A 24,879-nucleotide genomic window follows, 5' to 3' on the forward strand; every position below is an offset into this window, starting at 1 on the left:
GGCTTCTTGCCGTTGGTCCAGTTACGGATTATATTCGATTTAGAGTTTTCTTAGAAGCCTAATGAGATTTAAGCTGGCAAAAAATAAAACAATAACAAAAAAAACACAAAAAACCCTCCCCGCAAATCCCCAAAACAAAACAAAAAAGAGTTAAAATCTGGATATGTTGTCCAGGATAAAAAGGTTGATTTTTTATGAGATTTTGCTTTATCTTCTTCTCCATAATTTCCCTTTTCTGTACCCAGCGCCACAGAAGGTTCAAACAGCCTTTCTGGGATTACAGACTTGCCCTCTCTGGGTGACTGTCCCCTGCAATCACGGTTTAGCATGCAGAAGCCAACTTTATGCAGTTGTGAAGTGCCTCTCCCTCCTCGCTGATGCAGCCTGGCTCCGGCTCAGCGGGTGTGGTGAGCAGAGGTGGGCTGGTTTTCAGCTCCCACCTGCTCTCCGGGCTTGGTGCCCTCGGCAGGGCTCAATCCCAACAACTGGTTTTTAGCAGCCCTGGCTGAAACCCCACACCGAGTTTTTCCCGGAAAAATCATGTTTCAAAGTAAGTGTAGGCTGTGAAAAATATAATTTTAGAGATCATCTACACAAAAGCACACAATTTGTTATATGAATGATATATAATTGATAAATAGCATATATATATATATATGCTCTCCTTAAAAACATGAAGACAAATAGAGTAGACCAGTGTTGTTTTGAAAAATGAATTTATTAAAATGCTCATAATTATAAAAGAATATTAAAATGCACAAATTCACAAAACATTACAAACTTTACATCTTATGCTGCAGTGTATGAAAGCATCGTGAATATTTCCGTTCTAGTTTAGTTAAGCTGCTCAAACATTTTAACTTTTCAAACATCTTATAATATGCACAATGAGGAAACGGTACAAGAAGTGTTTCAATAGCAGAGCTCATTCTGCCCCCCATGGTGAACTAATGTTTTCTGAAATTCCAGATGAACGCACGGGTAATTAAAAGGCAAGGCGTTTGGTGACAGTTTACAAGATGGCCTTGTTTAGTTTTCAAACAAAAATGATAGCATTCCCTTTCTATCGACACACCTGAAATATGTGAGGGATAGTTAACGAAAAATCTCCTGAGTATTTTGGTCTAATGCTTCAATCTGCTAAAATTCACAGGCATTACAAAAGGATATAAAACTCAAAGTTCTCTAGTGGTTAACACCGGGCAGGCGGAAGGCCAGATTCTCCTCTCATGGGGGCACCGTCACACCCACCCTTTTTCCTGGGGTGCTGCTTCTGCACACATATCCCGATCCGGCCCGTGCCGGCCTGCACACGCAGCCCCGCATTTTTCGTCGCCGCCGCCCAGTCAGCACTGGAGTTACGTGACTGCTGTCCGTGTCACAGGGGAGCCTGGCTCCCTACTCCTTCGCTGTTTGGGGAATACTGGGGAATATTGGGGAATGTCATGCATCGGATTTTCTGCCTTTATAAATGTAGAGCTTTTCCCCCTCCTGGCCACAAAAGCACACTGTAAACTATGAAGATGATTTGTGAAAGATGATTTATGAAGATGTAAATGCACAATTCTTTTAAAGTTGTATATACAAGGAGATAAGGCAAGAACATTTCCTTTTCTGGGCTCCCATAAACAGTGAGTACTCGCTAAATCCAACACGAGGAGATAGTCCTAGGCTTCGGAGAAGAGCAGAGGTGAGAGGAGAGGAAGTGACACCCCACTGCTAGGAGCAGTGTCACAGCTGAGCAGGGGAAGGACCAGACGCACCTGGTCTGGGCTGTGCGGACTGAGCAGCTGCAAGAAACTCCTTCCTTACTCCTTGTGCAGTCAGAGCTCGTGTGGCTTGTTGGGAGCACTCAGTTCCCATTGTTCATGTGACCAAGAAAGTTGGTGAAATGTTGCCCCTGATCCACTGGGACAATTCAGAAGCCCAGAATACTGCTTTGATGGATCCTACGTAAATACTATTTTTGTTGTTCGTTTTTTTAAACATTCACGGCATGCGTGCAGAACTGTGACCTTGAGTGAAGCTGCTCTCTTACAACAAGCCTCTGAATCTGCTCATGAAACAGCTTTCCTTTCCCTTTGCTGCTGGGATTCTGAGTGGCTTGGCTTCCATGGCACCTGGGCGTTTAGCAGCACCGCAGTGGGTGGTGGCCCACCTAGCAAGAACCCAGGGCCAGACCCCTCTCCTGCACCCAGCGCTGCCCTGGTGCCAGTCGAGGGTGAGCGGTGCAGGCCCCGGCTCTTCTCCAGAGCCCACCAGAGGGCCTTGCACCCGCAAGGCAGTAAAGCGCAGTAAAGACTGCTGAGCTGAACACACTGAAGGCAAGATATGCGTGGCAAAGGCGTTCAGCAGGAAGTCAGGGAGGCTGGAAGCGCAAATCAAAACCAGTCTCTTTTCTGAACTGGGAGTGATCTGGGTCTGCTCCTGTCTGCCTCCACTTCCCCCACCACCGCTCCCACCCAGCCCTTGGTGCGTGCAAGTTACAAAGTTGCTGGGCTGGGAACAGGGAATGGAGGATGTGGGGAACCACCCTGACCATGGCAGATGCCTTGGTATGTTGATCACTTGGCTGCAGGACCCCTGCTGGAAAGGCACGCCCCACACGGCCTCACAGTGAGGGCACTTGCTGTTCTCTTAAGCGCGCACAGCACTGGCCTGCCACACTGGCTAGATAGTGAGCCGTTCCCAGTGGCGCTTGTGGGCTCTGATGCTCTCCCTCCTGGATCTGAGGCGTCACCGACAACTGGTGGGAAACGGATGGGCTTATCTTTCCAGACCATTACACTGATAAAAATGTAACTTTAGTCCCTTGATTTCATTTTCTTCCCAAGAAACTATATATATTTAGAAGAGGTAAATTATCCTGATCAATAGGAGTTACAATTCTATTTGAATCTGTAACTTTCCCTGCTTTTGTCATCTTACTCCCTTGAGATTTGCAAAGCAGTCAACATTGATTAGGCACAGAAGATTCTAGGAGTGCTCCTAGAAGATAAAAGGTGTCACTGTGGATTAGTACAAATACACTTCAGGACCTTGCTATCTTTATTCCAATCCATTAAGAGTATTTCTTTGAGATCGGAAAGACAGGCCAAAATGAAGACTGAAACCATTTCCTCTTATTAAGTGAGGTTTCATTTTCTGTAGGGATGTGCTAATACACCTAAATACCGTGAATTCTTGGGTCTATTTGCCACTGAATACACCATTCAAACCGAATTCTGAGTTAGCTATTTTTAATCACACAAAAGCTAGCATGTCTGTCTAGTCTTAGGGAAAGCTAACTCTGGGACAGATCTGGCGAAGTGAAGAAATGAAACATTGCCTAAAAGGGGAGCATGTGCTTGAGAACAGAAAGGAATGAAAATAATCAAATGGAGGGACAAAAATCCATTCTGCTTTGGAAGGGGCGGTTTTTAAGCACACTACGAGACACTTTCTGTGTTACAGAAATTCCAATTTATCAAAAAAGGGTAATATTTCTGGTTTTCCAGGTGATTAGTTTTATGCACTTCTTGATCTAAGTTTTACATTTCCCAGGTCCTGCGTGGCTGGCTGAAACGGAAAAATCATCTCTATGAAAATGGCTAATAGCGAAGACTCCTATTTGCCAAAGTGTTTTAACTTAAACATTCTCATTAGTGATTCATAATATATTTTGACAGTTAAATTCTGTAAAGTGCTTCTCAGAACATAAAGCTCTTATTCTAATTTTGGTCGTAAATTGTTATCTACCACTTCCCCCATCCTCTTAGCTATGACCCCCATATTTTTTGTCATATCTTTGAGGTGATTCTCACGAAGAAGCTTTTGGGTTAAGTATTTTTCTCTCCTGATCTTGCTCTTCGTGTTTTTTGATACATCTGGGATGGTATAGGATACAAAAAATTTCACAGAGTAGATGAGATGCTGTGGGAGAGAAGAAGAAAGATGTCAATCAAAAAGAAATGGAGGGGAACACAGAGTTGCTTTGTTTTTTTGTTTTTTCTTTTTGCTAGTCATCCTAGCAATAGATCTGGACAAGGCGGTGGGCATTCTACATACACAACCAGTCTCTCCTACACCATGTGCGTCTGCCAAGGAGCTACATTTTGTTACTTTGAAAATTTCAAGAATACTATTTGATATGTAGACAAGAATGGATCTAATATCTATAACACTCACCCTGACAATGCTGTAGTATTTTTGTGTATGTGTTCCTTTCCTATCTCATTTCCAGGCCTCTTCCCCCAAAGGTTAGCCCTATATCCTATCTGTATCATTTTATTTTTAGAAATCAAGTTTAACGGGGCGCCTGGGTGGCTCAGTCGGTTGAGCGACTGCCTTCAGCTCAGGTCATGATCCTGGAGTCCCGGGATCGAGTCCCGCGTCGGGCTCCCTGCTCGGCAGGGAGTCTGCTCCTCCCTCTGACCCTCCCCCTTCTCATGTGCTCTCTCTCATTCTCTCTCTCTCAAATAAATAAATAAAATCTTAAAAAAAAAAAAAAAGAAATCAAGTTTAACAAGATATGTATATAGCCCCAAATAATATATTGTTTAGTCTCGCTTGATTTGAACTTTGTAAAAAAGTATGATACTGTATATGGTCTTTCGAAAATTACTTAAAAGATTTATTTATTTACTAGAGAGAGAGCAAGTGCAGGAGGTAGAGAGGGAGAGAGAATCTCAAGCAGACTCCACGCTGAGCACAGAGCCCAACATGGGCTCGATCCCATGACTGCAAGAGATCATGAGCTGAGTTGGATGCTCAACTGACTGTGCCACCCAGGTGACCCTGAAAATTACTTTTTTCATTCAAAACTAGTTTCTAATCCACCAATGTTATTGTGCATAACTGTAGTCCGTTCATTATCAATTCTGTATAATAGTCTGTCTGCATACACTGTAATTTATCCATTCCATTGTTTCTAGTGTTTGTATTAGAAACAATGATGTTGAGAGTGTTTTTGGACTTGGATTCTGGAGGACATCTGTGAGAGTTTCTCAAGGGGATGACCCAGAAGTGGAACTGCCAAGACTCTGTTAAATGAATATTCAAATTTCCAAGATGGTGCCAAAGTATTTTCCAAAGTAGTTAAACCAGCTTCCACGCGCACGAGCAGCGTGTGATGGTTTCAGAGGCTCTGCATTCTTGCCAGCACTTGTGGTCATCAATTCTTTTTTTTTTCCACCAACATAGTGATTATGAAATGGATTTTCATTTTGGCCTTACATTTCTGATGACTAACGATGCTGAACACATTTTTATTTGTTCATTATTCAAAAGTCTCTGACCTACCGAGGAGATAGGTAATATACAATAAACATCATTAAAAACCAATAAATTGTACACAGTGTTCACATGATAAGAGCATGGAGAAAGCAGTAAAGCAGAGTAGGAGTTTGTGTTAGGTGGGAGGCCAATTTCAGGTAGATTTTGTACAGATTAGCCTGGTATGCCTCACTGAGCCAAGGCTTTATGCAGGTGAGGGAACTCGCCGTGCAGAAATCAGGAGGAAAGGCATGCAAGGCAGAGGGAAGAGCCACTACAGAGGCTCGGTGGCGGAAGCCTGCCGGCTGTACATCAGGAGCGACAGAGCTGGAGGGACATGAGTGAGGAGGAGAGCAGGGACAAGAGAGAGGTAACAGAGCATGGCTAGAGCGTGTCAGGCCTTGCCCGGCTCTGAATGAGATGTGAAGACAGCTGGGAGCCCAGTCAGGAGCCTGTGGCCCTAATTCAGGCAAGAAATGATGGTGACTCCAACCCGGCTCTAGCAACAGAGCTCGTAAGAAGGGTCAGATCTGCAATGTACTGTCAAAGGAAAAGCCAACAGCACTGCATGTGGGGTAAGTGTGTGTGTGTGGGGGGTGCTCCAAGAATTTTGCCCTTAACAACCAGTGAGGTAAATGCCAACTGCCATGACTGAGAGGGGGCAGACCCACTGTGGGTGCAGCATTTAGGGCAGCACAGAGAGAACATTCCAAGTGGACTGAAGAAAATATGGGCATTTGGGGCAGTAGATTTATCTGTTAGCTCTCCAAGCAGAAAGGTCAAGTAGGCAGTTGGATTCATGGGTTGAGTTCAGGAGAGCGGTGTTCTGGAGGTAAATATGTTGTGAATCACTGGCATATAGATGGCATTTAAAGCCAACGGACTGCATGAGATCACCAAAGCTGTGAGGAGAGAGAGAGGAGAGAAAAGGGACTAGCAAAGAAATGAAGAAGGAACTGCCTAGTGACGTAAGAGAAAAGGGGGAAAAAATTTTTTTTTTCCTGGGAGCCAAGTGAGGAGGAACTCCTAGAAGGAGAGAGTGATGAGCTGTGTCAAATGCTTCTGATAAGTTAGGTAATGTGAGGGTGGAGAATATTTGAGATGACAGAGAGAGAGTGGGTCTGAATGATGGAAATTATAAAGAGGCAAAAGTTGATGTTGTAGGAAAGAGAGGTTTGTTTTTCCCCATCTATATTTATAGATGTGGACTTTGTTATGCCACCCTTGCATTTCTGGGATAAACCAATGTGGTCTGATGTCATCTTTAAAAAATATATTGCCAGATTCAATCGGCACATTTTAGAAAGATCCTTGCATCAATGTAACGAAGGAGACTGGCTTATAATTTTCCTCTTTCTATTTCTGTGTGATTTTAGGATCTAAAAAGGAGTTGGAGAGCGTTTCCTTTTTCTGATCTCTGGAGGTAACTAAAATGATCTGTTCTAGAAAGTATGGCATCACTCTCCTACAAAACCATATGGGCTGGCATTTTCTTATGGAAAGATTTTTCAATTACTCAAAATTTTGCTACAATTCTAGGTTTAGAGTTCCCTTCTTTAGCATTTTGGAAGCTATTTGACTACTCTCTTCTGGCTTCCATGCTGCTGTTAAAGTCTACTCTCATTTCAATTTTAATTTTCTTTATCAGTCATCTGTCCTTTTTCTCTGGTTACTTTTAAGATCTTATCTTTGACGAGCTGCACTTTTGTCACAATCTGTGTAAGCATGGATTTCTTTATTCTGCCTGATGTTTGCTGTGCTTTCTGCTCTGTGAACAGAGCCCTTTCATTTCTTTGGGAAGAATTTTAGCCATTAACTTTTCAAATATTGCCTCTCTAGTATCCTTTTCCTTCTGTGAATTTTTTGAAAATTCCATAATTTTTTTCGTATTTTCCACTTTCTTCTCTCCCTGTGACGTGCTGGGAGTAATTTTTTTCAGACCTCTGTCCCAATTCATTCATTCTTGCTTCAGACTTCTGTTTAATCCATATGCTTTTTTATTTCAACAACTATGTATTTTTCAAAATTACCTTGTAATTTTTTAGTTTCTTATTGTTCATTTATGAATCGCTCATTTTTTGTTTAAATTTTCATACACATTGAATTTATATTCCTAACAATGATAATGCATGCTCTTGAAGTTATTGAAGGTCCAAATTATTATTTTTTCCCCCTGAATCTCACCTGTGGTTTTTCTTATTTCCCCTTATTATTGTTGATCTTTGGAAGCTCATACCTGATTATTTCAATCTGAGAAAAAAATGTGGTCTAAACCGAGGACACCTTTTCTCCAGGGAATATATGCATTTCCTTCTGCTCTGAGACAATTTTAGCTCTTTTGGGGGCCCCTGGCTGAATCCAAGAGTCTCAAGCTCAGCTGGTCCACCGCACTGCTGACCCGCTGCTTGGCGCCCTTGAGCCTTTAGAGGGAGGTGCTGATGACCGCACTCGTCCTCAGAGTGCCCCTGCGCTTCAGGGGGGTGCTAACTGTTCTAGGTTAGCCATCACCTTTCTGCCCCCTCTTTGTAGGTTCTCCTCCCTTCCAGTGAGCTCAAAAATGAAATTATATTTTAAGCTGATTCTGAATGCTGTGTAGTGAAATGGCCCCTCAGAGTATCTGGTCCACCACAATATCAGAAGCAGAAGTCGAAATACTTTGGCAACGACCTATCTGAATATAAACCAGTGATTCTTGCTGACGGATCAGATACTCCAGGAATCCACTGATGATGGGGAGCTAATGACGACTTGTTTCTTCTTCTGTTAATGTTTGGTAGCTATTAAAAAAAAAAAAAAATCCTAGAAAAATGCTCAAAGCCAGGCAGCCTATCCCACCTTTTTCTTGCTAACAGATGCTCATTTTGTTCAGAGCAAACCCAATTCCCTGCCTCTGGGCCTACTCTGTCGCTCGGAGGAGCCGTGTGCTCTGGTGCTACCCAAGGTGATGCAGGCGGCCGTCTGCCCTGGAGGCTTCTGGCAAAACGTTTTCTCTCCTGACAAAAAGGAACGGATATGGCGAGCATCCCCTTCCTGTCTGGACCCGACATGTGCTCCATCTGGAGTTGTAGTGCTCCCACATGACACGCCGAGAGAGGGGGAGAGAGAGAACCTAGAGAATCGGAGATCCGATCCTCATGTCAGCGAGCTGGTCTTGACTCGGGAGCAACCACCTACTTCTCGTGAGCAAAATCCATCTTTGTTTCTTTAAGCCCCTATTGATGGGTTTTGTGTTTTCTGCGGCGAAGTGCAATCCTAACTGACCACACCCATGAGCAACTTCTGAGGCTTCATGGTTTGGTAGCACTTATTCCCTCCGTGTCACAAGTAAAGCTGGTTAGATCAGTTTCAAATTTATCACTGCCATAGGCATTTTTAAGAGCTTAAAAAACTATTCTAAGAGGTATATTATGAAAATGTAATAAAAATAATAATACAAATAAAACTAGGACAGCAATAACAGTCTCTCGGGCAGAGATCACATCTTCGTGATCTTCGGTAAGCCCCTTCACAGTCTAGCATGCAGCCCGGCGCCCCAAATTTCTCAAAAAGGCACTCAATACCACAGTGAGAGGCCCTGAATCGCCCCCAGCACACAACATGCTTTCACCTTTTCAAGCAGATAACCCATTTCATTAATGAGAGCATTATGGGTATGCCCATGTTAAATGTGATTAACAGGTAATTTACTAGCAAGAGAAAAGAATGTATTTTAAGTCAGAGCTGGCAACACTTATTGCTAATAAAAGGTCTGCAAATCTACTGCCTTATGAACTCTTTCACAGTATACTTCTCCTACCTCCATAACAATGATGAAAGCCAGCTTGGCTGCGATCACATGCCAGTAGTAGATGTTGTGTTTATACTGTTGTTCGTGTCCAGGTGGGTTCCGGAAATCACGGTACCTGGAAACAAACCAGAGGGCTATCAGGAGATTCTTTCTGATTAAGTACTGTAAGCAAGGGCCCCTTTCAAAAGACGTCGTAATTAATGCAATGCTTTTTAAAACTGGACATCCTGTAAGTTTTCTCCAAGAGTTTAATTTGGCTACAAAATCCTGAAATAATGACTCCAGTAATACTTGACTGAACATAAAATAGGAAGATGATGGTAATGACACATTCCATATGTGTAAACACAAAAGTATTAAAAAAAATTTTTTTTGTCAGTTTTATTCCTGCTTTCTCAAAAGAGTATAACACTAGAACAATGTAGCGTATTTTCAGGAACAGGCTTATAAATTTATTTATATAGTGGTATCCTCAGGCTTCACTCAAGTTATGGGCTATCTCTCCCTGTAGAGAGTAATGCCCATGTGCTCGTTATAATATAATCAATCTGATTTCCGTATGAGATATCATGTGCTACTGCTGTGAGTATATATCGCCCTCAGGTAGCCCATCTCAGCCTGTAACCTATCAGGCCTGGAAGAGTTTAACTACTCTTTAGAATTATGGCAAGTAAGAGTAAGAAGACTCAATGTGGAATTCCAAAGAGGCTCTAGAAACATTTATTTGGGGCTTATTTCTGGTTTCTTGGTTGTGTTGCTGAGAATCTGAACCACAGAAGGGTTTGAGGAGTTGAACTAAATGAGATTTAAATCCTCCTTTAGGGTTAAGACTCTGATTAAAAAAAAAAAACAAACTATGACCTATAGTCAACAGACTTTATCAAGTAGTGATTTACTTGATGTTTACTGTCCACAGTTGACCTTACCAGCCATTACAATCAATGCAGAGAGTCCTTAAGGAATGCTTTTGAGAATACTGCTAGGTGAGCCTGAGGTCTTTACATTTCTCATCTTTGTATTTTTGGAGAGAGAGTGCTACTTTGTTGTCACTCAGTACATCAGGTTGTGCTCGAATTAACAGATTAGTCTGATACAACTGAATTACTTGTTTTTTGGAACTCCTTGAGTTTCTTCATTTCTAAGATACAAACAAGACTTTTCTCCTGGATCAGTCTCCCTGCAATCATTTGAAACCCCCATCTTTAAATCATGCTTTATGGTTTGATTTGTAAATTCCGACCCCAGTCTGTATTAAGTTTGGCTAAAAAAAAACCTAGGGGAAGAAAAAATGTCTCCAGCAATTTTATTTAGAATTACATGACAATAAAAGTCCTTTAAAAGATGAAATGCATTTTCAAACATGTAAGCGGAACTTGCCTGCATGTGGTAGGGATGACAACCTTAGGGTCTGGATTTCCCTTGCTTTGATTTTTGAAGTCTGACACCTTGAAAATGGAGAGAGTACTGTTGATGTATCCTTCCATGGTGTAATGGGTGTGGTTCCCATAGGGAGGGACAGAGAAGGACCAGTAATACACCAGGCGGGGGATCATGTCTGACGTGAAAGCAATGATCATGGCCTATTTGGGGAGGAAAACAGGAAGGGGGCATTAATTTAGAGCCTTTATAGCTATGGTTAACAAACACACCAGAATTATGTGTTCATCAGTTGATTTTTCTTAATGAAAGATTCAGAAACTTTAATCCTTTCCTGTCAAATGGATATAGATAGTGAATGTCCTAAAGTCTTTGAGCAGCTGCTTTAAAGAACAGTTACTTCCTCTTGATCTTCAGTTCACCTAAGGGCTGTCCAGAAGTCCATCTGCAGTTGAAAAGCAAAGGCTTGCAAGTTGCCTATTATGTTTCTTAAGTACAGTAAGAATAATTGTAGACCAGGGTATCCTGGATTAACTCAAGTTGCTTGCATATATTGTTATATAAATTAGATTTTCAAAAATTAGAATATTATACAACTCAATCAACCTTGGAAATCTACTTGATATAATTTGATTGATTTGACAGAGCGAGAGCGGGAACACAAGCAGGGGGAGTGGGAGAGGGAGAAGCAGGCTTCCCGCCAAGCAGGGAGCCCCATACGGGGCTTGATCCCAGGACCCTAGGATCATGACCTGAGCCGAAGGCAGACTTTTAACGACTGAGCCACCCAGGTGCCCTACTTGATATAATTTTAATCTTTCTTTTATGATTTAGAAGGCCCTTTTTCATAAGTAATATTAGGGTCAATATTATGAAAATAATTTGGCCTTTTTTAATTCCTTTGTAGAGTTTACAATAGATATAAAACTGATTTTGAAATATCTGCCTCTTAAAAATAGAATATAAATTGCATAAAATAGATTTTCCTTAGTCTAATAGTGGCCTTCAAATTCATACTTTTTCCCCTAGAGTATCCTGACTTACTTATACATGTCAACCCATAGTCTGTCTGACTTTAAACTCAGTATATACTTGCATATGTTGCTTCATTAGAGAGCAAGAATTTATTAATTTTAAAATGTAGGTAGCAAGAAACTATGGGGTTGCTGCATTCATACAGTCAAGTGTATGCCTATTTTATTAGATCTAGTGTCTAAGCCTCTAAACTTCAAAAAGACTAACTGAACAAAGTTTAGTGTGATCCCAGATTAAAGGAATAAACTGAAATTAATTTTTAACCTGGGTCTGTGTCAGGCAGACCTCTATCAGGACATAAAGCTATTATGAATTACATGAATTTTCTCTAAAATTCTTTAATTTGGGCTTTAAACTCCCCAATATATGAAATTGGTTTGAAAGAGGGAGAAAGTAAGGAATATACTTTAACCCAAATTCTCTGCAAATAAACAAAGCTAAATGATTCATTTAAAATTGAAGCAGAAAGGCATGTTTTTGGCACATGATTTTTAAAAGTATTCATCTGAACATATGGTTTAGATGCAGTGTGACCATAAGCCAACAAACAAGATCTCAGGCAGAGCAAGAAAAACAACTAAGGGGGCTTTTCTATTGCAAAATTACTCCCCTTAGTAGAACCAGCTTTGTCATTTCCTCTGAAGTGAATGTGTGTGTGTGTGTGTGTGTGTGTGTTTGCCTGTCTGTGGTGGGGGGGTGGGAGGGGTGGGTATAAGACAAGAATATTTTACTTTTCCCAGATTTCAGTAGTTTAACATTTCCTGTTATTTAACTATAGCTTTTTACAGAATCACCTGCAGATGTGCTCCAGGAAGCTATAAAAATTCCAACAAGGAAGAGAATTCTCTTGTCTTCTGACAAGATACTTATTCCTCCTGAATTGAGCTGTTTTGAGACGCACTGCAAGAGTGCAAGTAAATGCGGTGTGCTTTGCTTCCTGTGCTGTTCTGAACACAATTTTCCATTTATATCAAATTAAAATCGGTCTTCAATGGCAGATACTGTGGCCTGAGACAACCACGTCAACTCAGCTCATGTATTGCACCAGCAGCTTTAAGATGAATGATTTCATACCAAACTCTTGCTTGATGTCCATTTTCATCCCTGGTGGCTATTCTCTTCTTCCCATAGTTGAAAGTTCTCCTATTATGGGAAGTTAGCCATTTTTGTGCCCAGTAGATGGTAGAGGCATACATTAGGTATGTGAGGGAATGATATACGTTTCATTCTTACAGACACGTACACAAACATGCACAGGACCTGCAGCTTGGAAGCTGTATTAAATCCTAATAATATGGAAAGAAAGATTGTCCGTAGTTCAATCAATGATCTAAAAAGTAGTTTTCCTAGGGTATAATAAAACGACGCCTAAGTTAGAAGAAAAAACTACTGGATAAGAACCCGTAGCACAGGGGCGCCTGGGTGGCTCAGTTGGTTAAGCGACTGCCTTCGGCTCAGGTCATGATCCTGGAGTCCCGGGATCGAGTCCCGCATCGGGCTCCCTGCTCAGCGGGGGGTCTGCTTCTCCCTCTGACCCTCCCCCCTCTCATGTGCTCTCTCTCTCTCTCAAATAAATAAAATCTTAAAAAAAAAAAAAAAACCCAGTAGCACCAGTTAGCAGGCATGCATGTGCCCATGTACACACCCACACCCCCCAGAGTAGCCCTAGAGACACGGCCAATACCCCATTTGTGCCAATGGAGTGGAGCCATGCAGGGGATAGTAGGAGAAGGTGCCTACCACAATCAAACCAGAGTGCTGAGGAATGGGGAGTAGAAGTCCTCTGAATTTTCTGGTTAGCTGAAGGTCAAACAAAAACCCTTTTAGTTTCAAACTAAAGCACACAAGTCCATGTTCCTGCCTTGCTTGGGGTTATACAGCATATTGAATGTGACAGTCACTCTTTTATGATTGTAGAACTTGAAAGGCCTCACTGTCCTATTTCTGCACGTCTTCATTCCGTAGCACAGGGGATGTTGAAGGTGTGGGCTACTTGGGTGAATGGAAAATGATACAAGCTAGCAGTTGTCTTTTGTGTGCAATTTGCAACTTTCTCCAAGAAGTAGGGATAGCATACAATTCAGATAAATTAAGGGTTCTTGGTGTGACAGCTGGGTTCCAGATAATTGGCCTTATTGTGTAAAACTGTAACCACGGCTCAGTGACATTGTAAAATTCTTGTGCCTTTAGTTTAGATACCTGTCAAAGTCTACACAGAGTCACTGAGACTGATGATGGGTGATGAAGATAATAACACAGCAGCAGCTAACACTGCATGAGGACCAGGCTCTGTGCATTCCATGCATTAACTCCCTGAAGTCCCTGGCTACCCTTTGTGGTATATAATATTCTTAAAATATGCGGTAAGGAACTATTCAATTTACAAATGATAAACTGAAGCTCTGAAGTGTTAAGGCCTGGCCCAAGGTCATGTAGCTTGGAAGCTGCAGCACTGAGAACTGGACCTTGGGTCTGACCGGTCTGCAGTGCCGAGCTGGACCAGGAGCCTGACCCACAGGCACTGCTGAATTCTCTTCTGTTTCCACAAGTGCTCATGGAAAAAGGCTGCGGATTCAGGGAAAGTGTGGCTTGACAAAGAAATTAAAACAGGGATGTCATCATGTTGGGGAATGTGACCTGAGTGTAAAATGGGCAGTGAAATAAGGGAGGAAATAGCCCTAGTTGTAAGGATATATCTAGGGAAGGTGGTCATTCCCCTACTGGGCTGGTATGGAACTTATTCTCCCTGAGAGCTCCTTGTTGGCCTGTGTTTATAAAGGGGGGGGTGGGGAGGATGGGGGAGGTAACTGTTCGGATTGGTCCAAAGTCTATACAGGTTGTAAAGGACTATGTTCTGTTCCCTCAAGCTGGGACACATGCAGGGTATGAGGCTGCTTAGCTAATGACCAGCGAGTGGCTAGCAAAGGCCAAGGGGTGGGGTGGAGAAGAGAGATGGAACCCACCCTAAAGCACCCCTCCTTGAAGAACCTCTGCCCTAGGAGACAAGGAAGGTAACACATGAATGGAACGCAAAGTGCTTATACGTACTTCATCATCAAATAGTTAATATTTTAAGTTGGTAGTTTGGAATATATGATAAAATATGGTAGAATGATAGTTCTTATTTTAGGGTCCTCCAACTATAAGTGGACAGGTATCTATCTCTGTTACAAAAGCACTACTGGATAACTCCTTTGATACTCCTGTGAGGATTAAGAGAGTTGGTACTTACTGTTATTACTATTACCATGTTTCTATTGAATAAGAACTTTAGCAAATGAATAATAGTATAATGGTCACTGTTAGCAACTGCTCCCGTAAGAGGTCTTGACTTTGTAAGTCGCGAATAAGAATACAAACCGTTAAGAACATTAAAAAATAACAATCACAGTTATAACAACTGCTTTTATATGACAAATAGTATTGGCATCTCCCTCCCATTTAAAAAAACAATAGCAAACATCTGATTCTTTAGGTAGCAAAACTAATGCATTTTTGGATTTCTCAATCTAAAATCCCTGTGAAGCCTAGGTTTACTCACATTGGTCACCACAGCCAGAATTGCTATTCCTTGCATGATGGGCTGCCATGCTCCGATGTCTTGGGCTTTTTCGGGAACCATGCGTCTATACTGGGTAGTCATTTTCCATGCGTCCACTCTTATTTCCAATATATTGTTCACCAGAGCCAACAGAGGGGCCAGTGGAAAAGAGGCCACAAATAAGGTGACGAACCCAAACTGAATAACTGCCAATGGAACGGACACGCATCATGGAGTGGCGGGTGAATGGAAGGACAACATATTTTCCTTTACTCTTATAAAGAAAAAGGCAAACAACAAACTAAATCCCAAAGAGAAAAGACACCCATGGTAATAACAATGTTCAACAGTGAAAGAACCCAAACAGAAGACAAATGTGAAGTCTCTGGAAAGAAGACTAGTTATAGCTGGTTTCTTTCATATGTATACACTTAGTAGGACTAATATATTTAAAATCTTTAATCAACTAAAGTTATTTGCTGGCAGTAAAGTTGGGACACTTTGTATTATTCATTCTCTGTTGAGATAATAGAATGTTGCAAGATGATTCGTGATTTAGGGCTAAAAAAAAAAGAACAGGAATGTTGTGGAAGCATCTAACAAGTTAAAAAGAAATAAGAAATGGACTTTTGGGAAGGCTATGTTTAGAGAATGTTAGAGGAAATATGCCGGAAACAGGGAAATGAACAAGCTCCCCTGAGTCTGCAAATGCAATGCAGTACATTCATGAAGAGAATTGGAATCACAGATATGTAGGTGATGAAAGCGGCCTAATAAGGCAAAATATACTTCTTTAGGAATTTTTATCTTGAAGTTGTTGCAGTCTATGTGGTCACAGTAAGTAAAATTTCAAGTGATGGCTTAGAAGTTCTTTTCTTCCTCGTCTGTAATTTATACGGTATCACTACAGACAGGACATCAGAGATTTGGGGCAAGCTGTACCATAGAGGGGGTAAAGGTTAGAAATGAGATGGCCAGAGATCTAAAAGAAACCTTTCAAGTAAACTAGTACAGATATGGAACTAAGGCTGTGAATAAAAGGAAGCTTTACAGCCCCTTTACACCTATAGCTCAGAAAAGGGGCAGGGACCAATCTGGCCAGGAAGGGCAAGACTATGGAGGGGTATGTAGGTAGAAGGAACTGGCATGCGCCTCTGGTCTGAGAGACCAGGGTGTGTTGCAGAAGAAGAGAGAGGGCTGGAAAGATCTGGCAGGTCCACAGGCCAGGCAGGAGCCATCATCTTCGGGGAAGACAGGCAAGGACCAGAGCGGGTGATGTCATAGATATTGACACCAGAGCTTGGTGCTATGCTGCTGACTATGTCTATGTACCACCTACCCCTACAGGAACTCCTCTGCCTGCAGGGCCCAGGCAAGAACAGAAACGTGTGGAGGTGGTGCAGTCAACTGTGGTATACTGGCAAGTGCATAGCCTAATGAAAGGGACTACTCCCAGTAGCCACGTTGGAATGAGGGTCCAGTGTCGCCAGATCTCCTCGTTACTCAAGAGAAGCCAGAAATTAGGACTATCCTGGCAATTAACCGAGTTAAATATCTCAAACAGAAAAGATGCCATTTAAAATAACAATAGAAGTTCAGACTACTTAGGAAAAATTAGTGAGAAATGTTAACACTGATATGATAACGGACTTAAAAAATAAAAACAAATAATGAAAAATGAATGGATGGTAGGATGTACTCTTAATTGGGTTGACTCAAGCTGGGGGACTTATCAATTTTTTTCTCCAAAATAGAATTTTGAATTCTAAGGCAAATTTAGTTAATAATCCCCAATAGATTTTTTTTTTTTAAAGCTGAAAAGTGATGCTGAAGTTTTTCAAGAAATCTACACAACTACACAAGTAAAATAACAAAGAGGGATGCTTGAACTGACAGTATGAGAGACATTCTGAAAAAGGCTAAGATGGGCCAGCTCCAAGAGATGCTAATGTATGTTATTACGCAATGGCAACTCAAACAGTTTAGAGCTAGTGCATTCATTGTATGAATTAAACAGAACAGATGCAGATATTCATGGGATTTTACTATATTATAAAAAGAGATACTTCAAATCAGTGGATTCAAGTATTAGAGCAATTAGCACATCACTGGAAAGACCTATGGAGTCCTCACTTCTAATACCAATATAAATTACAGATGGATTAATTTAAAAATAATGCACCGGAAAAACCAACATGGTATCTAATCTGTTTTGATGTTCAAGCGAGAAGAACTTTCTAAACTTCTGAAATGAAGAACAACAACAAAAAAGACCTATGGATTCCGCAAGGCAAGAAACACACATTGTAGAAACACAAATAATCCTTGCCTAAAATGTTTTCATGACCCTGTATTGCTCTCTAACACGCTCTGCTTTCTTCTTCACTTTGCAGTCAAGTTTTCGAAGAAGTAGCTAAACTACTATTTCTCAACCACTCCTTCCTTCCTCCGAGCCCGACCTCCTGCCTGCCTCAGCCCTCACTGCGCTCACTTTGTGGTGACTGCCTATTCCTAAGCCAGCGTACATTTTCAGTCCTTATTTGCTGGATTACTAGGCTGCTTTTGATACGGCCAAATGTTTCCCTCTCAGTGGAATGCTTTTCCCCCTTGATTTTTTTTTTTTTAAGATTTTATTTATTTGAGAGAGAGAATGAGATAGAGCACGAGAGGGGGGAGAGTCAGAGAGAGAAGCAGACTCCCCGCTGAGCAGGGAGCCCGATGCGGGACTCGATCCCGGGGCTCCAGGATCATGACCTGAGCTGAAGGCAGTCACCTAACCAACTGAGCCACCCAGGTGCCCCCCCCATCCATTTATCCTTTAAATGCCCCCTTTCCTCGGGGGCCTCATCAATTCTGTGCCTGGCATGCTGCATCACTCCCATGGCCTCACCTGCAGCTCCTCTGAGCTCCTGGTGGATCCAATTTTCTAATGGATGTTTCTATGGGTAGGTCTCACAGACCTCCTCACACTCAAAAATATCCAATGCCTAACCATTTTCTTGAAACCAGCTCTTCTCATATTCAAGCTCCTGGAAATTATCTCAACAATTCTATTCCTCACCTGCTATACTAGTCCTCTCTTTAACACGTATCAAATCTGTCTCCCTGATCTCTATTCCTATGCCTACTGCCTCTATTTAGGTGTGGGGATTACCCAATTGTGTAGGTTACCTGGTGTAACCTCCCAAAATATCCTTTTCCTTCCAAATATCTTCCATTCTGCAGCAGAATGATCTGATCTTTTTCAACATAAACATTATATAATTCTCTTGCTTACAAATATTCCAGTGGGTAAGGATAAGTTCATTAAGGATAGGTTCTAGGGACTCCTGGGTGGCTCAGTCGGTTAAGCGTCTGCCTTCAGCTCAGGTCATGATCCCAGAGTCCTGGGAACAAGTCCTGCATCTGGCTCTGTGCTCAGCAGGGAACCTGCTTCTCCCTCTCCCTCTGCCTGCCGTTCCCCCTGCTTGTGTGTGTGCATGCTCTCTCTCTCTCTCTGACACATAAATAAAATCTTAAAAAAAATAAGTTCTAGTCCCCTGGCTAAGCACACAAGACCCATTATGACATGGCCCTTGCTTACCTGATATTCCCACCTTTGGATCCTTTGTTCTCACCATACTTTGTTTACTTGCCACTCTTTGAACTGGCCAAGCTGTTACAGGCCCTGATACTTTTAAATGGGTCTACCTCTCTGCATGAAATGTCTATTCCCTTTACCATACTTTAGGTAGACAACTTCCATCCATCCTTCAAAATCCAGTTCAAATATCACCTGCTCTAGGAAGTCTGATCTTCATTCACCTTCTTAACAATCTGCCAGGTATTACCACCCCTCCCTTGGCTCTGTGAGGGCAGGCACCCTGTCTTCCTTATGTTGGTATCGCCACCAATCGATACAGTATTTGGCATTCCAGGCGCTCCAAAATGTTTATTGGATGAATGAATGAATGAGTAAAGAGAGAGGAGGCCTGCAAAGATGAGTAAATATCAATGTAGGTGGTGGGCAGAAACAGTAGAGGTGAGGGAGTGGGGGAAGACAGGCCTGAGTCCTGCAGAGTGTAGGGGGTGCTTAGCTGGGGTTAGCACTGGAGAGACAGGAAAGGGGTGGGCATGAGAAGATGCTGAAGAAGTGTTGATATTAATTATAGTAAATTAAATGGAGAAAATAATAGATGAGGGTCATTGTTTTACTAGGTCTTTTTAAAACTTAACTTGGAGATGGAGGACAGTGAGGTCAAGTTAGGAAGGGTCGAAGAGGCAGGGACAGAGAAAAACAGGGCCCACTCCATCACTTTACTGCATTTAATTTGTGGCACCTGCCCCCTGGGAAGCCATCACTAAGTTCTCAAGAGACTGGTCATGCTGTGTCATGCTAGAAGCACAAAATGCTATCTTATGGCTTCCAGATTTTAGTCTGACAGGCTCTTTCTCTATAACCTGTGTCTGAATTCTCAGAAGTTAGGAACATACACTTGGGGAGGCAATTTTGGTTAACACACCAGGGTTACTTTAATAATCTCCAAGGATGGTGGATATAAATAAATAAAGTAGAAATTTCACTCAAAAATAAAACCCCAAAAACATGCCATAAAGAACTTCACTGGGATGGTGGGGGCAATGTTAATGTAAACTCAACTAACAGCTGTATGTGTGTGTTGAAACTCCAAGCTTAGGTCACTTAAATATTTATGAGTATGAGGTCCAGACAGTGGTGCTCCAGCTGAGGGCTGAAAGATGCAAAGGTCCTGGTAGCCACCTTGGGGGGAATCAGTCTAGCCAGGGGGACAGGAATGCACACAGCCAGATGCCATCAAGGCAGGAATTAAGCGCTGTTAATGCCTAGAGAAAAGAGCAGCAAATCTGTGTGAAAAGTTAGGGTTACTGCTGAGGCTTGACAGGCGTTCCTCAGGTAGAGAAGCAGGGAAGGGTGTTTCAGGCAGAGGGGAACAGAGCTGGTGGCTGGGTACGAGGCTCCAGGGTTGTATGCTGGAAGATGGTTCCCTTCAGCAGGTAGGAGGCATAATTAAAACGGTAGATGGCGGTGTCATTCATGAATATGGGGGGAAAACCAGAAGGAGGGAGTTGTGGTGATGAGACCATCACTGGAGGCACTCTATATTTATTTTAGAGGAACAAAAATAATTCAAAAGGCACTTGGCAATTCTATCTCCCAAAAAGTAAAATAACAAAAAGTAGATTTCGCTCTGGTGTTGAATACAGATCAGAAACAGATTAATTTTTCTAATTCATTAGGTATTAGATAGTAGGAAAACAATGTAATAATCTAAAAAAATATCTGTAACAGTTGTTATTCCATCCTTTCTTGTAGGAGTTATTTTGTTGGTAATTATTTTAATGAGACTATGAAATTCTAAAAGTCATGCCAACTTCTCCCCAAAGCACAACCTTTTCCTATAACTTCTTCTCGCAACACTATTTATTTGACTAGTCAACTACAGAAAAATAACTTTCTCCAAGGTATATTTTTGGTACTAAAATAACAAATGATATTCTGCCCCAGAATGTTGTTATTAATGCTGATAATAGCTCCAATAAGAAATATTTACAGTTATGACTCATTTTGGAATCAGAGGTAATTGTCTTGCAGTCCTTTTGAAAATAAACAGAATAAATAAATAAATATAGCTTCTACATTATGTACTGAAGCTATACCCTTAATCGAACCTGGTCATGAAACATAACAAAAGCAAAAATGAAATTCAAATCAACCTCCAGGCTGCAAAGTGTTGTTGACTGAAGAAGCTACAAGATGAACCTTTCACTCACTGAAGGAAGCAGATGTGTTTCCATGTATAATGTATATTTTTAAAAGCAATTATTTTATATACAGAACGTGATTTAATGAAACCATCCTCTATCTGCAGACTTGTAAACAGGAACCACAAAGAGGTATCTTTGCAAACACAAAAACTCCTCTGCATAAAAGCAAGGCCTGTCAACCAAAATGTGTGTTTCCTATTCTCCTAAGCTTAAAAAAATTGTAATTCAGTGCCATGGTTAGCTGAAAGAGCACAGATACAAAACGAGTAAATAGTAAGCCTTCTATTAGATACAAGTGTGTCATGCATAATAGAAAAGACAGTGTTTCCTCTGGAAATGTTTTGAGAGGTGTCCATTTAAAGGCACCCAAGAGCTCAGAATCAAGTCCAATGGAAGAGAAACAGAGCCCAAGCAAATACTGCACAAACGGACAAAGGCATTCAAGAAAGAAGGGACCTGTCCTAAATCTTAATTCCAAACCAGCAAAATGTGAGTTCTAAATTCAAGCCAGTGATTAGCCATGAGGTCACTAAAGCAACCATGCAAAAATGATGGGCCAGGAGAAAGAGATACACTGTCAAAAGCAGGTGGGAGGTGTGAAAGGGGAAGACTGTGATCTTTCCTGCCTCGAAACAGCATGCTCCTACAGGCTCTCGGTCCAGGCTGGATCAAATGACTCATTCAGAAATGTATCTGCCAACAGCTGTGCCGGTGTGGATTCCAGCCCAAGCTGAATCACCTCTAATAATAGTTCTGAGTTCATTCTCAGACAGCCTGGGTAGAGTGCACTTAGAATGGTGAGGATGTGCCTCAGTGAATATTCCGTTTCATTGCTTAGTAATAAACCTTTAGCTCTGTACAACAACTGACAAAGATACACACAGTCACCTTATTTGAAAGCCTGATTGTGTCATTTTATCTAGTGGAGAAAAGCACATCTTTCTTCATTTCAATATGCCAGGTAATTATTTGGGATCTAAAACATGTTCCAATATAATTTATGTCACCTAAAACTTCACTAAGGACTTACTCATTTCAAGATATTCATAAAACAATCCCAGTTTGCCCATGAGCTGCAGGTGGTAGTCTTGTTCCCATCGCGGGGTTATTTTTTCTGTTCTGGAAACCGTGCGACATCGTCCAATTAGGTTCTTGACCCAGCTGCCAAAAAGATCAAACTATAAATTAGAACATTATCAAATTATTTTGCAGATATCTCAAGCTAAACACACAATCTTCCCAAGAAATTAATTGCTTGTTTTCATGCTAAATTTCTCTTTATTTCTGCCTCCCTACCCAAATATTTTGAAAAACTATTATTACCAGGTTTTTATTACTTAATACCAGGTTTTGTTAAAATTGTAACTGCTACCGTTTTTTCGCCCAGCTCCTTTTCATATGGCAGTTAGTTTTTAGAAATAGTTTCTCTCATTTGATTAACTTTAGTCTCCCCCGCCCGGCCCCACCCCATTGGGCTGCTATTATCCAAAATGGTCTTTCCAGTATGAAATCATCAGAGAAAATGGAATACAGACAGACATGGTATGTGAGCTGGTGATCATGCCATGGAGAAGAATGAGGCAGAGCAAGGAATGGAGATTGTTTGTGTTTGTAGTAGGGGGAGTAGGGCAGTGGCAGGGAAGGGCTCAGGAGGAGTGACATTTGAATACAAATATGAAGGAGGCAGGAGAGAGAGTGACTACTGAGCCCCAGGGGCAGGAGCGCCGCAGGGAGCCTGGTGTGGTCCCAGGCTAGAAGGAAACCACTCTGGTAGTTTTGAGCAGTGGGGAGCCTAAGAGAGACCACTGTGAGGATTTGGGCATTTTTTACTCTGGGGGAAGCAGCGAGCCATTAAAGGTTTCTGAGAGAATGGGGAAATGGGGATATATTTTCATTTTAGATGAAACAGGTCCAAGACCCTATTTTAAGCTGAATAAGTCAAGAACCCGAGTAGTGAAAATGCCCAGCGCTCTGCTCTCTGGGACACTGGCCCCACAGAATCATCTGTTGTCTCTTATGTTATTTTCTTTCTCAATGCCTCCCCATAAATGTGCCCCCTCTCCCCCCCCCCCACAGCCTTTTATGGCAATTTTTCCTGAAAAGAAATTGAAGTTGGCAGTGAAACGAAGTGTGCACCTGTAGTCGAAAGAACCGTTGTCCCCTCAGGCAACAGCTAGCTTGTGGTTTCCTTGTGGAACTCATCATAAGAGGCACAACAGCAGCAGACAACTTCAAATACAAACATCTGGGCTAAGCTTCGGATGATTCAAGAACATGCTTGTACAGATTTTCAAATTCGGATAATGAGAAGCTTCACCCTCCCGTAAAGACAACTCGAGGTTGCAGACGCACACGCTCAGGTGCCGCACACGCACCCCCAGCCGGAGAGATGATGAATTACAAATAGCCTGTCATGCTAAGTGTCCTGCTGGTCTCTGTGGTAACTTTACTGACCACTCCCCAAGGTGCACGATGGGGAGACTGCTCTACAACAGAACATGCCCCTGGCTTCACAATCTTGCCCACTTCTTTCTCTTCTGTGACATTAGGGACACAGCAGGAGGCTGTGGGAAGTGGAGGGGACACGGCCTCAGACACCCCCGAATCTGAATCCACACTTCATTGCTTACACTCTGACTTGCATCAAATTCAAATAAAATCAGGTGATAAAGCCTATACTGCCCAGGGTTTCTGTCAGGATTAAATGATTCAGAACAGATAAAGTATTTAGCACATTTTCTAACACATCAAAACCCCCTTCACAGGATTTTCTTTTGACCAATACAGACTAACTGGCTGAGGCTGATGGTGAACACGGCCTCCGTGACTTGGAATCTTGGCTTGGGGACACCCAATGCTGTCTTGATGGGTGGATCTCACTTCAGCACTTAGAATGATCCGGAATGCTTGTTGCTAGTGTTACTTCCTGTGCCCCAACCCAAAGCTCTGTAATCAGTCAAGTCTAAGGCAAGGCTGGAACTTGACGGGGGCCCTGTGACACAGGGAGCATCATCCATCACCCTTCATGACAACCAAACATGAGACTTCCGGTTTCTACTGTTTGTTGCTCTGCCTCACACTTCCAGCCTCAGCCTCTGGACAGAATCCTCATGGCCCACAGAAGCATTCTTTTACTCTCAGGGCTCCAAATCCATTACAATTTGGACCGAGGATGAAACTTCTGTCCTGGCAACCACTTGCATGACCAGCTCATCTAGCGCTTCCTTCTGGTACCGTACTGCCTTCCCTCGCCCGTAATAGGTCATATTAGAAGTCTTTCTGACTAGCTTTCTTTTCTGAGCTACAGACTCTGAGCCTCTTGTTCAGTCTTCCTGAGCTGAACCACTTATCTGTAGTAGGAAATCTTGGGCTGTCATCCATTCATCACTGTCCTCGGTCTTTTGGGTTTTCTAGTGGGTTATGAATCTAGTGCAGAGATACCAATCTTGACTGCACATGAGAATCACCTAGAGAACTTTTTAAAAATTCAGATACCAGATACCCCTGGCCACGGTTGGAAGCTTCCTCCCTCTAGCAGGGGTTACAAAATAGTCTTCTTAGGAACTTACCATGCATACTAGCAATAACAGAAGAGTACTGTAAAAAGTTACCTTTCCCTAAGTCCTTATTATGTGTAAAGCATGGTATAAAACACTTCATACCTCATTTTCTCTTTGTTTCTTCATTATCATATGTAATCCACATGCTACAGATAATCACCATTTCTATTTAAGGATATTCCACAGTATTCCCACTTGCTAATTTTGAATACAAGCATCCTTCACTATCTCAATCTATTTTACTGTTCCTGAAAGTAAAGGGTCAGTGTGGATAGTGAGGGATAGCTGTATGTAGGGTTCTCTTATTGTATGTCTTTGGTTCATCCTCTAGCTAAATCAGGTCTTGAGAAGGGACATTTTCTCTAATAGTTCACTTTATTTTAAGTAGTGCATACCCACTATGAAAAATACAGAAAACATACAATGGATTAAAATTACAGCCATCCATTATCTAAATACCAAAGAACAATGCTATTGGTACTTTGGATATTCAACTATAATTATGTTCCTTAACATTTTATCATAAAAACCTCCAGAGTGAT

The 24,879-nt window shown here is 41.9% G+C and overlaps 1 protein-coding gene across 5 annotated transcripts in view; it reads right to left on the reverse strand.

Moving 5' to 3' along the window:
- Nucleotides 1-705: 705 nt before the first annotated feature.
- Nucleotides 706-24,879, reverse strand: part of ANO6 (anoctamin 6) — a 186,668-nt gene continuing 162,494 nt past the window's right edge. For 2 of the 5 annotated variants that reach the window (XM_021704770.2, XM_021704768.2), the window contains 6 exons: nucleotides 21,808-21,938; nucleotides 14,994-15,199; nucleotides 13,193-13,252; nucleotides 10,418-10,620; nucleotides 9,050-9,155; nucleotides 706-3,912 (listed from right to left, as the gene is read on the reverse strand). In XM_021704770.2, coding sequence (XP_021560445.1) covers nucleotides 3,706-3,912; nucleotides 9,050-9,155; nucleotides 10,418-10,620; nucleotides 13,193-13,252; nucleotides 14,994-15,199; nucleotides 21,808-21,938 — 913 coding nt within the window. In that variant the 3' untranslated portion in view covers nucleotides 706-3,705. Of the gene's footprint in view, nucleotides 3,913-9,049; nucleotides 9,156-10,417; nucleotides 10,621-13,192; nucleotides 13,253-14,993; nucleotides 15,200-21,807; nucleotides 21,939-24,879 lie in introns of those variants that run through there. The other 3 variants (XM_021704771.2, XM_021704769.2, XM_021704772.1) reach the window with 3 other exon arrangements.

Source organism: Neomonachus schauinslandi, chromosome 5 (assembly GCF_002201575.2).
Source record: "Neomonachus schauinslandi chromosome 5, ASM220157v2, whole genome shotgun sequence".
NCBI classification, from domain to species: Eukaryota; Metazoa; Chordata; class Mammalia; order Carnivora; family Phocidae; genus Neomonachus; species Neomonachus schauinslandi.